The sequence below is a fragment of the Ursus arctos genome, unplaced genomic scaffold (assembly GCF_023065955.2).
Source record: "Ursus arctos isolate Adak ecotype North America unplaced genomic scaffold, UrsArc2.0 scaffold_7, whole genome shotgun sequence".
NCBI classification, from domain to species: Eukaryota; Metazoa; Chordata; class Mammalia; order Carnivora; family Ursidae; genus Ursus; species Ursus arctos.
This window is the reverse complement of record NW_026623089.1, coordinates 55830830-55844258: the sequence shown is the minus strand read 5'-3', so window position 1 is coordinate 55844258 and position 13429 is coordinate 55830830. Positions and strand designations below refer to the sequence as shown.

At 39.8% G+C, this 13429-nt stretch overlaps 1 protein-coding gene across 8 annotated transcripts in view; it reads left to right on the top strand.

The window, feature by feature from the left end:
- Positions 1–13429, top strand: part of MYPN (myopalladin) — a 109393-nt gene that overhangs the window by 58568 nt on the left and 37396 nt on the right. For all 8 annotated transcript variants that reach the window (XR_007189975.1, XR_007189974.2, XR_006410098.2 and 5 more), the window contains 4 exons: positions 3956–4097; positions 6334–6357; positions 8961–9077; positions 9468–9840. Coding sequence is in view for 5 of the 8 variants with exons in the window: in XM_044386117.3 (XP_044242052.1) it covers positions 3956–4097; positions 6334–6357; positions 8961–9077; positions 9468–9840 (656 nt within the window). In the remaining 3 variants the exon portion in view is untranslated. The remainder of the gene's footprint in view (positions 1–3955; positions 4098–6333; positions 6358–8960; positions 9078–9467; positions 9841–13429) is intronic.

Here is a 13429-nt window from a genome sequence, read left to right as displayed (position 1 = left end):
AATTTGAAGAGTGCAAAGGGGCAGGGGAAGTGAGAATTTGAAGAGCACTTCATTATATAATAGCAGAAGCAGGAAAACCCTGAAATAACTGGGCCAGTGGCCGGATCCAGATTTCTGAAGATTACATGGGCGCCCCTTCCCAGCCCAACAATGCCAGAAACTTTTCTGGCTCAGCTGTGGCCTGGGCACCTGTGCCCACCAAGGGGTAAAAAGGTCCTCCGTCAAACAGTTCCTTATCCATTAAAATCCCTTTGGTCCAGCTGCAGCCGAGAGCACTGTGCACACTCACTTGCAGCCTCTCTCTCCCAAGGTGCACAAATATCAACTGGATTAAAAAAGAATAAAATAGGGTACCTAGGTGGCTCAGTCATTTAGGCATCCAACTCTTGATTTTGGCTTGTGTCATGATCTCAGGGTGGTGAGATCGAGCCCTGCGTTGGGCTCACACTGGGCGTGGAGCCTGCTTAAGATTTCCTCTCTGCCTTCCTTTGCCCCTCCCTGCCTCTCCCTCTCTTAAAAAAAGGGGGGGGAGGGGGCACCTGGGTGGCTCAGTTCGTTAAGTATCTGCCTGCGGCTCAGGTCATGATCCCAGGGTCCTGAGATTGAGCCCCATGTTGGGCTCCCTGCTCAGCAGGGAGTCTGCTTCTCCCTCTCCCTCTGCCAGCTGCTCCCTCTTCTTGTGCTCTCTGTCAAATAAATAAATAAATAAAATCTTAAAAAAAAAAAAGGGAATAAAATGACAGTATGAACCTCATAGCTGACATCTTTGAACCGATAAGGGAGTTGTCCTTTCTCAAGGTTATCCCTATATTATATTTGTGGGTGTAAATCTAAGCTCAAACTATGTTCTTTCAACTCACATTTAAAGCGCCTGGCATAGTGTTTGGGATAAAGCAGGCACACAGTAATATTTATTCCGTGGTGAATAAGTTCCATTTCAGCTAAATAAGGAATTATTGCTTTCATTGCTTTGTGGCTTCAGAGTATCTTTAGGAGGAATAGAGAAAAAAAAAAATCCCCTATCAAATGGCTATGGAAGAAATGCTTCTCGAGGCTCTGTGCTGTCAAATCTCCCTACAAAGAATGTCTTTCCAGAGAATCAGTATGGTGATGACACACAAGACAGGTTCGCTCTTTTGATACTGTTTACCCCGGGAGAAGTTGGGAATGTTTCATTTATCTTGTTCATCTTCAGTGAAGTCAAGATGATTATGATCAGATCTGTAGACATTGTGCCATTGGTAACAGCCTACGACCTACTCCTGTGTTGAACATGGCACCATCTGCACTATGTTCAAATGGTGTGATTGGATTGGACCCTGGTGTGAGTCAGTTCCTTCTCATGAGAACTTCGTAGAAAAGCAGTTTTCAGCAATAACAACTATAATCGTCCTTCAAACTATGACTTTCAACCACGTTTTTTGAGTGGCTTGTAAGATGACCCTTGGCGCCTCTCTTACTGAGTATTGATGATGTGTCAACTGGAATGAGGTTGCATCTCATATCACAGACACTTAGCAGGCATTTTACATACACTGTAGTATCTGAGGCATCTTGGTTGGATTCTCAAACAGAACGCAGGTCTTGACCTTCAATGTCAAGTGAATAATTACAACCAATTAAAGTTGGTCTCAATTGTGAGCAACACATTCTCTCAAGGATATCCTTTTGCAAGCAGGGCTTTGGTGTCACCTCTACAGATTGAGAACTGGCTGACGCATCTGAACTAATAGCCATGTCAGAACATATAGATTGACCTCATTCTTCTTACATCCACTTAAAAAGTATGCCATATTTAATTTATTCAATCTCTTCTGCCACCACCACCATTTTTTTTTCTTGGTCTATTTTTCTGATTTGTTTGCCTCAAGGAATGAAACTCTATTTTGTATGAATCCCAGGGAGATGTCTGACTGCCATTAAAATTTTCATTAGGCCTCAAAGCTGCGGGGAATTTGATCAGATGTCGGGGTGGAAGCCATATCCACCAGCTTGCCAGGAGCACCCAAGACTCCTTGATGTTCCCGGCTTACTGAGAACATTCCTTTCTTGTCACTAGAAGTTGTTGTTTGGGGTAAAGAAGAAGAAGGTGTTTGGGGTTTGTTTGTTTGTTTGTTTTTTTGGTTGTTGTTATTGTTGTTGTTTATCAGATAGTTTCTTATTAATTCAGAGTCCCCTCTATACAAATCTCATCTTGAATTACTTCAGCAAACAAATCGGGGAGTGCAAAAAGAACAGAACACTAATGTTGAGCTACAGCGCCCCCTGGCTTTCCCGATATCGACTTACATACCTCTGAGGTAAAAGTCATCTACTATATAGCTAAAGCTGTGTGGTTATCCCCACCCTTATATTCCTTAGACAAATGTCATAAATATGATAGGGCCATGCCATGCACAAAATATCATAAATTGCTCATAAAATAGCTATAAATAATCACAGGATATTTATAAGAGTGAATGACAAAAGCAAAAAAGTAACTAAATATCGGCTTTCCCTTTCTCTGATGGAGGAGCCTATATTTCCTTGATGCAGATCCCCAAATAGTAATAATAGTAAGCCTTGCAGCATTTGTTACTAATAGAGCTTGTGGAGGAAGTTAATCATAATCTTTCCAATGTTTAATTAAAACATTAAAAACAATAATATGAAAAAACCCCACAATAATATGTTCACACACAAGCCAAAGAAGAATTTCATAATCAAATGAAGTAGCAGGGGCACCTGGGCAGCTCAGTCGGTTCAACACTGGACTCTTGGTTTAGGCTCAGGTCATGCCCTCAGGGTCCTGGGTTCGAGCCCTGCCTCAGGCTCCGAGCTGTCTTGGAGTCTGCTTGAGAAATTCTCTCTCTCCCTCTCCTTCCCTCTCTCCTCCCCTTACTAGGACTCTGTCTCTGTCTTTCCCTCCCTCTCTCTCTCTCAAATCAAATGAAGAACCAACTACACAAAAGAATGTGTGACTTTAAGCTCACAAATCATGAGTGAAAGACTGGCTGTGAATGGAAACTGTGAGTGCCATTCTCCCGTAGCGTCTATTATAGAATATATTGATATGATACAGTTCAAAGTGGTTTTGTAGGGGTGTCTGGGTGGCTCAGTTGGTTAAGCCTCTGAGTCTTGATCTCATCTCAGATCTTGATCTCAGGTCTTGAGCTCAGAGCCATTAGTTCAAGCCCCACATTGGGGTCTGTGCTGGGTGAACCTACTTTTAACAAACAAACAAAAACAAAGTGGTTTTATAAACCTTTTTTTTCATGGATGTGTGGAAAAGCATTTAACAAGACCTTCACAAAGTTACGACATATTTTACCATGACATCAGACTCCACTTATGGCTATGATTTTATAGAGATTGTCATTGTTTATATCCGTCAACAGATCATTGAAGCTATACTGTAAAGAATACAGAAGGAAAACAAGATAACAAAACAAAAGTCAATTTCCAGGACTACAGTATGTAAACAAGACAAAGGCAGGAAAATGGCGTCAGTTACTTGAACCACAGAGACGTTCCACCTCGTGAACGGTGACATTCTTGTGTGGAGAAATCCATTGCTCCCATGTTGACTACACCTAGTAGAAACTCCTGCAGATTTCTTAAATTGTTATTATTTCTGGAAACCAAAACCAGTTGGGCATTTAAGAACAGAGGTGCTTTACCAAAAGTCTTTTTCCAAACCCTCAAAATGTGTCACCTAATATTTAATAAAATGATCTGGCACTGAAACGGAGAGGAAAAGGAAGAGGCTAGTGAGGGAAAAGCTTCATATGGGTTCAGATGATTCCATCTTCAAAAATAGACTAAATGAATATCCACAGAATTGAAACTGCTGGAGATGTAGAAGATTTGAGGAAAATCCAAATATGAAGGCTATAGTATCTTTTTCGAAAATTCAACACTGGAACTAGATTCCAAAAATGTACACTTTTTGGCTCTAACAATATTCTCATTACAGATGTTACAAAATTTATCAGCCTCTGAAGGTCAGCTGGTTGTCTTTGAATGCAGAGTAAAAGGAGCTCCATCTCCTAAAGTTGAGTGGTATAGAGAAGGGACCTTGATAGAAGATTCTCCAGATTTTAGAATTTTACAGAAAAGTAAGTGAATACTTTAAAATTATTTTTCTGATAATTAATTTTTATAAATATATTGTATTCATTTATTTCTATAACTTTTAACAACTAATTAAAAATACAATTAAAAGAATAAAAGAAAAATTACTTGCAATCATAATCCTCCAAACTAAATCCTATTAATACCGTGTTGTCTATTCTCCAAAAATTTCTCCATGCATATGTTTTTCAAAAATAAAAATAAATCATAAGCTTTTTTGTAAATTGATTTTTTCACTCAACGTATCGTGAACATCTTTTCACGTTAATAAATATACTTTAAAAACAAATCAATATAATCAATTTTATATTTATTTAATCTCCTGTTGAACATTTAGATTGTTCACAAATTCTTTTGTAAACTGCTTCAATGCATATAAAAGAAAAATCATTTGTGAATATCTATAGAATAAAGAGTATTGGGGGTGCCTGGCTGGCTTAGTCAGTAGCGTATGTGACTCTTGATCTCGGGGTTGTGGGTTGAAGCCCCACATTGAGTGTAGAGATTATTTAAAAATAAAATCTTAAATTAAAAAAAAGAATAAAAAGTACTAGAATTGCTACTATAAATTCACCCAGTTTTAGGCTTTCAATATATATTGCCAAAATGCCATTCCAAAAGGTTGAACTAAGTTGAGGATAATCACGTAATTGATTATCCAATCTGGGACACTTTGGGAATGAAAGAGACTGCTATTAATAATTACACAGAGGGGCACCTGGGTGGCTCAGTCATTAAGCATCTGCCTTCGGCCCAGGGCCTGATCCCAGGGTGCTGGGATCCAGCCCCGCATCGGGCTCCCTGCTCTGCTGGGAGCCTGCTTCTTCCTCTCCCACTCCCCTGCTTGTGTTCCCTCTCTCGCTGGCTGTCTCTCTCTCTGTGTCAAATAAATAAATAAATAAATAAATAAATAAATAAATAAATAACCTTTAAAAAAAATAACAATAATTACACAGAGATCCCAGGAATAAAACAGGTCTATCCCAAATGAACCGGGACCGTGTTGTCCTAGCTATATTCTACTACAACCAACAATATATGGGAATGCCGTTTGTCTCATACCTTCGCTAATAATGGGTATTAAACATTTTTCAAATTTTCACTAATTTTATAGGTCCAAAATGGGAACATCTGTTTTAATCTGTACTTTACTAAGTAAATGTAGGGTGAAACTTTTTTTCATGTTTATTGAGTCTTTGTATTTCTTTATTATTAAATTACTTGTTCATATCCTTTGCTCATTTACATATTGAAGTTTTGTTCTTTTTTACTATAAGAATTATTTATACATTCAAGTGGTCAATTCTTCTTTTTCTTATCATGTACTGCCTTCACCTTGACCCATTTCGGTCGTTGGAATTTATTTGCTTTTTTGTTAATTTGTCTCTGCTTATCACTGATATGAGTCAAACTGCTATCAGGTTTTAACAACAGTAGCAGCAACAATAATATAATCTGAATACTATTTAAACTTGAGAAAAAAAACATTAATAGTTCTATCGGTGTTGAAGGTTGTAACTAAGTTCCACAACTCTTACTGAATGCCTGCGATTGAACACCTGTATTCTATATTCAGTACCACGCAGGCACTTTCATGAATGTCAAAGAATTTTAAGATAAAGAACCTGTTCTCTTGTTATCTATCCTGAGGCTGTTATCTCTCCGGAGGCTCTCTGGCTAGGAAATGTTTTCCTAGCCAGAGAGTTCTTCCTCCATCTTGTATATGCAAATATCCTTTGGAGACAGGATACTTTATCAGGCAGGTACAGTGTAGTGTGAATAAATTAATCAGATCTAGAAACCTTATAGCAGGAGGTATAGTCTACTTTTCTTTAGGATGTGAGAACCCTAGCCAAGAATGAGCTGTCAGTGTTCACAGACTTTGTTTCAGGTAAAACTGAATGGGTACCAGTAAAATGGGTACCTGAAACCCTAACTCAGTCACGTTTCCTCACCTAAGGCTTTATGTGTCCCAAGTGGAATCCAGGTGTGTCCCAAGATATGGCGACATCTGGTTAGCAGCTCTCTTGCTGCCCTTCTGTGACAACTGTCCTGTCCCTGTAGAGGTCATTGGTGCTTTACTTCCACACTTACAGGTTAACCTCATCAAATCACTCATGAATATACAAGAGACTGAAATTCTATAGGAAGTTTCTGATGAAAATATAGCCTCTCGGTAAAAGAAATGCTTAGAATCTTTTAATTTTTTTTTTCTTTTAGAACCTCGATCCATGGCAGAACCAGGTAAGTATCATTTTAACTTTAATTTGTTAGCATGTCAGCATGTTAGCTTCAGTGATTTTACAGATAAATAAATATATATACATAAATCAGTGGTTTTATGTATATTATATAAATAATAAAACATTGATGTTACACTGGTGTCAAGAAAAAAATGAAAAATAAGGTTTTAGAAACAGGATTTCAACCCACTCTATCTATTGTAAGAGAAGGAAAGAAGGAGAGCACATGCAAATTTGGAATTTATATCGGATACTGAATATGAATGTAGTTAGTTCCTGGTTTTTAACAGATGTTTCTTAGGAATATTTTCCCTCTTTCTTTTGGCCCCCCAAACTGGATAGAGCAATTTCCATGATGCTAGATCAATTCCAATTCCACAGCTTATATGTCTCAAAACTTATCCACCAGATCTTGAAATTTGCAGAGTCAATAAAACGTCCATGGTGTTATTAGATTTGGTTGGGAAGATATCAAGATGACATGGGAGTGATGGTAAAGGTGAAGCTCTTACCTCTAGAAAATGCAAGTTACTCACAAACCACAGTGTAAACATCTGTTAGTCTTCTCTGTGATCACCCTAGAAAATTCTATTGTATTTATACCCCTGGGTAAGAATGATGGTTTGGGATTTCATTATTATAATTCTCTCTTCTGAAAACTGAATGGAAAGGCATTCCAGAAGTAGACATGGAAGATCCATATGGCACAGCCTTACCACCCTAGGGCTTTGGGGATACATAAGTAAAGACCAGAGCAGCCTTACCCTTGCATTGCTTGTAGTGCAGTGGTACTTTTCCCCCTTGAAAATATCTCAGGTTCTGACACTTTTGTCCAGAGCAGGCTTTTCCACTAGGCAATTTCATACACAAAATCATTTCAGAGTCACCCAAAAGGGGTCCCTTCCCAAAACAATTGCTGCTTTTCCCGGCTCCGTGATCTAAAATTTCATAGCCAGAGAATACCCTTTAGAGGCAGAATACTTTATTTTATCAGGTAGGTACAGTGTAGTGTGAATAAATTGATCAGATCATTTTCTGAAAGTGGTTGTTGAAGGCTGAGAGTAGAAATGTTTGGGAAGGGGAACAGGGAGAAAGAAGCATAGTCCAAGGGCTTGGAAAAAGTACAGAGAGGCACCAAAACCAAACTTTGCCTTTCCGTCATTTAGGATTCTTGGCAGCAAGTGAAGAAGACCTAACTAAAAGTGGTGTAAGCATTAAGAAAAATGCATTTTCTCACATAGCAAGATGCCCTGAGAAATGTCGTGATATTGGGTGATTTCGCATCTTCAAGATCATTGGGGGCCAACCCTTCTTCCCAGTTCCCATTTCACCGTCTTCAGGCTTAGTCTTGTTTTACTCATCTCCCCAGACGGCTGCCACAGTTCTGAGTATTGCATGCAGACAACACTGCAGAGGCAAAATTAGGGAACAAAACTTTCTTTTGTTTTCTTTGAAGAGCAAGGAAAACTTTCTCATAAACTCCCCAAGAGACTTTCCCTCCTATTTCATTGACTGGAATTGTGTGGCACATGCCATGACTTAGCAAGAATAGAGCTTAGTATGACCAGTCATGGTTCACCACCTGAGACTGGGAGAGGCCAAGTTGCCTTGAAGCACATGACCGCTCCAAGGAGGGTGGACAAAGCCAGAATTCTGTTAGGAAGGAGGAAGGAGGATGACGAGCTATGGAACAGGTACTCAATGCTGTCTGCCGTGGCCTCCTGTCCAGTTTTCCTAGAGGCCGGCCAGCGAATTCAATTCAGTTATCATGAAACAGTGAGATGCCAAGTCCCTCCTAACACAACTATGCTTTTGTTAATTTTGTTTTTAGTGTCAGGTCCACTGAGTGATAATTGACTGTTTATGCTACTGTCCTATACTTCTCTTCACGTCGAAGAACATCTAACTATAATAACTTTAGGTTACAATCATGTGGTTCAATCTGGAAATCATTTTGGTAGTTATTCAAAGGGGGTTCATGCTGTGTACTGAAGTAATCCGTAAGAATTACCGTAGCATTGCAAAGGAAAAGATGCATTTCACTCTTCTTTCACCTGGAATTTCAAATTACTCTATCAGCTAATTACTACAAGCTCAGCAAAATATTTCTTGCCCAGTTTTAAATGGTGGCCTTCATTTAAAATTACCTCAGTGCAAAAGTTCCCCACAGACATAATGGGAGACCTAGATTTTAAAATGTTTTATTAATCCTTTTATGTCACACAAAATCTCTTTTTGCTTTAACTCCTAACTTGTTTTTGTGATTTGTAAGTTTACTGTTTCTCGGTTCTATTTTTGTCATCTGGACTGATAACATAAAAACAGAAAATAGTCTGGGAATTCACAGTATATTAAGATATTATATTATCATAAGACCCTCTTGCCAGTGGTCTATGTAGGGTTTTTTGTTCTACATCCTTTGATTCATTAAGCCTGTTCATCAGTAAATCCTATCAAATAATTGTTTGGACTAATTATTTTCAAACAATTAGTAGAATCAACTTCTTAGATTGACTTTTGTAGAATCATCATCTGATATCAGTAAATTTTGTAATTCCATTTCCACAATTAAGTCTATAACTGTTTTGTTTTACTGCTGTTTAGAGGAGATTTGTACTTTGGTCATTGCTGAGGTGTTTGCAGAAGACTCTGGATGCTTCACGTGTACCGCAAGCAACAAATACGGCACAGTGTCAAGCATTGCACAGCTCGATGTAAGAGGTAAGGGCTCCTGAAAGTCAGAACAGTCTAGACTATGGAACAATATTCAATTTTCAATTTTTTATTGCATTTATGACCACCACCACCAACTATTATCCTGCTGTTATCTCTTATATTCCCTAAGAAAACATCTCCTTGGTCTTTCATAAACTTCTAGTATTCTTTCTAAAACAGTACTTAGATTTTTAGTTTAGTTTTTGTTTCGTTTTGGTTTTTTTTCTGTATCCTCACCATTCTTTAATGCCCCAGATTATGGTCACTGTTTTTGACAAGCATTCTCCCATTAACGTACTCATCTGGTTTGGATACATGCCCCCGCTCACAGTTACAATCCTATCTCAGTTTTATTGAGTAAGGCTAACAGCTCAGGTCCTATTATTGTTCTTGTAGGAAATGAAGACCTCAGAAATAATGGGTCTCTTCACTCAGCCAATTCCACCACCAACCTGGCTGTTATTGAGCAACAGGCATCCCCACCCAACCCAGAGCCCCCTTCTGTGGAACAACCCCCTAAACCCAAACTCGAAGGCGTTCTGGTGAACCACAATGAGCCCCGGTCCAGCTCAAGGATTGGGCTGCGTGTGCACTTCAACCTGCCTGAGGATGACAAAGGAAGTGAAGCATCTTCTGAGACTGGCGTGGTGACCACCAACCAGACCAGGCCTGATTCTTTCCCGGAGAGATTCAATGGACAGGCAGCAAAAATCCCTGAGCCTTCTTCGCCCATCAAAGAACCCCCTCCAGTTCTGGCCAAACCCAAACTGTAAGTAAAAATTAGAATGGATGACCAAGGGTGCCTGTGAGCTTCTCTGAATCTGCCCTTAAAAATAATGGGGCTGAATGGGACACCTGGGTGGCTCAGTTGGTTAAGCGTCCAGGTCTTGATCTCAGAGTCATGAATTCAAGCCCTGCAATGAGCTCCATGCTGGGCGGGCAGGCTACTTTAAAAAAAAAAAAAATGGGGCTGAAAAAGGGAATTACAGAATGATAAGATACAACTTAAATGCTTGGCAAACCATAAATCCTTCCATCAACGTTATTGTACTGTCACTACTATCCTTACTGTTAAATATTCTACCTCTGAAAAATGTTATACCTAATGTGACCCCTAAACTAGCTGATAAAGATGTTTGTCTAACATTAGAGTCTGCGGCTGAAGCACTTCTACACTATTCTTATAAAACCCCTTCTTGCATCTAATAATCCTTAGAGTCTGTAATTTCATCCTCATGTTTCCCATTTCTGCTTCAACTAAAGCTTTTGTAGTCATTATGGAAGAGATATTTAGTACGTTTTCAACTGTTCCTTGCTATGGCTAGATATTCTATACGTAACCACAGTAGGTTTCGTATAAAAGAATGGGGATGAAAGAATGAGGAGTCAGAATTTTCAGACTCACCTTGGGGCCTGATGTGGTGTCACCCTACCCTCTAGACAGCCTCTGTCAGAGCCATTTTGCAATGTTTAATGTTCATCCATCATAAAGCAAACACAGACCATGATACTACTACGATGTTCTGTTTGAGCCACACGTCAAAATTATAAAAATTATATTTATAATTACAGAAACCTTTAGAGGTCAACGTTAAAATCTATAGTAACAGTGCTCCCGTCATGTGCTTCTCAGTGCAGAACACAAGATGTTCATTGGAAGCAGGACATGTCGTTTAGTTTTATATTCTTCTCACGATCACATAAGGCAAAATCCTGGGGCATAAAATTAAATGTTATGAAACATGCTTCTTGGAAAACCATGTCCAAAAATGTCTCTGTCCCCTAAAAGTTCTGCTGGTCACAGGAAATAGGAATTCACTAAAGTAAAAAAGAGGGAAGGCATTACTATAAGGAAATAGGCAGAAATGGGAACCCAAAGGCAGCCAGGTCTTGCCTGGATACCCCAAGGCTCTGTCCACCACTCTCTCTCTGTCTGGAACACCTCCTTGTTTCTTCTTTGCATATCCTCTTCACTCTTTCCTCTTTGAAGACTCATCACCTCACATCTGGCCCATGATGACATGTCCCATTCTACGACTTGTGTCATGTTCCACTGCTAATTAAATCGTTCATAGCAGCTGAATTCCAAATATCAGCTAGATATGCTATACGTAACCACAGTAGGTTTCGTATAAAATAATGGGGATGAAAGAATGAGGAGTCAGAATTTTCAGACTCACCTTGGGGCCTGATGTGGTGTCACCCTACCCTCTAGACAGCCCTGTCCAGCCTGGTCAGGTGCAGAGGATTTATGTTTGGAGGAAAGAACAGTCAAATGGATCAAATCGGAACTATGAAGGACAGTGGAGTAGGGGGTGGGAGAATTTCTCAGAAAAGGGAGTTTTGGGAACAGATAATCAAAAACAATTTCTTTGGGAACTGCCTTCTTTATAGAGTCTCCTCTTACCCAGGGACTGTTCAGGGGCTACTAGGTACATCAGTTAGGATTCGGTTTAGCTTCATGTTGCAGAAAACCCAAACAAATGGTGGGCTAAACACATGAGGGTTTTTCTCTTGAAGGAATTAGATGGCCAGTCTGGGGCTGTTAGAGTGGCTCCATAGTCATTGACAACCCAGGCTCCTGTCTTTCTGCTCTGCCACCTTCACCACTGGCTTCTTCTCCAGGTCCCCTCATGGTCCAGGATGGCTGATGGTGATCTAGTCACCACGTCTGATTTCAAGCTGCAGGACAGGCAACTGGGTGGAAGGCCCGATGTCAGACTCTTTTTAAAGAGCCTTCTTAGGTCTTACCCAAAATCTTGTGCTTGTATCTCATCAGCCGGAACTTAGTCACACGGTACAGTAGCTGCAAAGGAGACTAGGAAGAGTAGTCTTTGGCTGCATATGTTGCCTCCATGAGTAAAATCAAGTTCTTTAACAAAGGGAAGAAGTAAGTAATCGACCAGCAGTATCTGCCACATCAGACTTTCAATTAATATAATAATTCTTGCTATTAAATTAGGTAGTGACGTCCTCTACAAATCCAGTCCTCAGCACTATATAATTCTTTAATCGTTTTTGCCTTCCTTAAGTTTTCTGTTAAGTGTGTGTATATAAGTTCGTATTGGTAGAGGTGTGAATATATACGTACGTGTGCACGCACTCACGCGTGCGTACAGATATGCACCCAATCCTTTGTGAACCCATATGTCTACAGCCTTTTCTTACTGGTTTTGACCTCATTGGTTTTAATCTTTTAGGTTTTGCATTAGAATATATTGACTCTCTGAGTAACCTTGAGGATATAATTTTCTGCTTGCTCCTTCAGTTTGCCACTCATACAGAAAATAGACATAATTCTTACAGATCCTAAAACTGCAACGGAAAGAGAAACTGTCATTGTTAAACATTGTATCATCAAAGCCTAGATAATTCAGACTTTGAGATTTTCAACTTGAATTCAGCCTGTCTAGAGCAGTGATTCTTCATCCTGGCTACACTCTCGAATAAAATGTAGAACTTTTAAAAAAATATTTATGCCTTCCATCCCCACTGAATCAGAATCCTTCCACAGATTATTTTAATATTCAGCCAATTTGGAAACTACTGGTCTAAAGTTGAAAAGTCTGGGCTACAACCCTTTATCATTCCACCCCAGCCCATACACACACCCCTCCACACCCAGGAAAACACAATAATTAACATTTAAAGTGAGGAAAATGTCAGACAAAAATCAGCATGTACTGGGAAAGCCTCTGTTTTGGGGACAAGTGTTTCTTTACAGCAGTGGTTCTCACTCCCACATGCATGCAAAAACCACCTAGAGCCTTTCTAGTCACACTGAGGGCACCACCTGGGAGCTTGATAGAAATGCAGATTCTCAGGTCCCATTGCAGACTTGAATGGGAAACTGGGGGTGGGGGCAGGGAGGGCAAAATCTGGGTTTCAACCAAGCCCTCCAGAGGCTTCTGAGGCTCATTAAAGTTTAAGAACCACTGACCTACTTTTAAAAAGATAATAATAACTAGGCCTGGATCTTTTCCCAGGTCGCTTGACTCTCTGGGCAATGGTGCCTGAATTATCGAGATTTGTTTGTCTTTTACGCTCTGCGGGTGATTCTAATGCGCAGCCAGCATGGTAGCCACCGCTAAAGCCACAGCTAAAAGCCAGTTGCAGAGACACATTTGCTCAGAACTAGTTATCCGAGTCGGTGATGTGCTGGCAGATGTTTTAACCACGGATAGAGACAGGGAGGCCCTGATTTGTAGCATTTGCCAATTTTCTCCCACCGTGTTCTATTTCAAGCTCCTAAAGAAAGGTGGTTAAACTGGGAATTGGAATGAGATGTGCACAATCTGCTCTGCAGAGCAATCGAGAGCTTTCTCCAGCACACACTGTCCCAAATTTTTGTTGCCAAA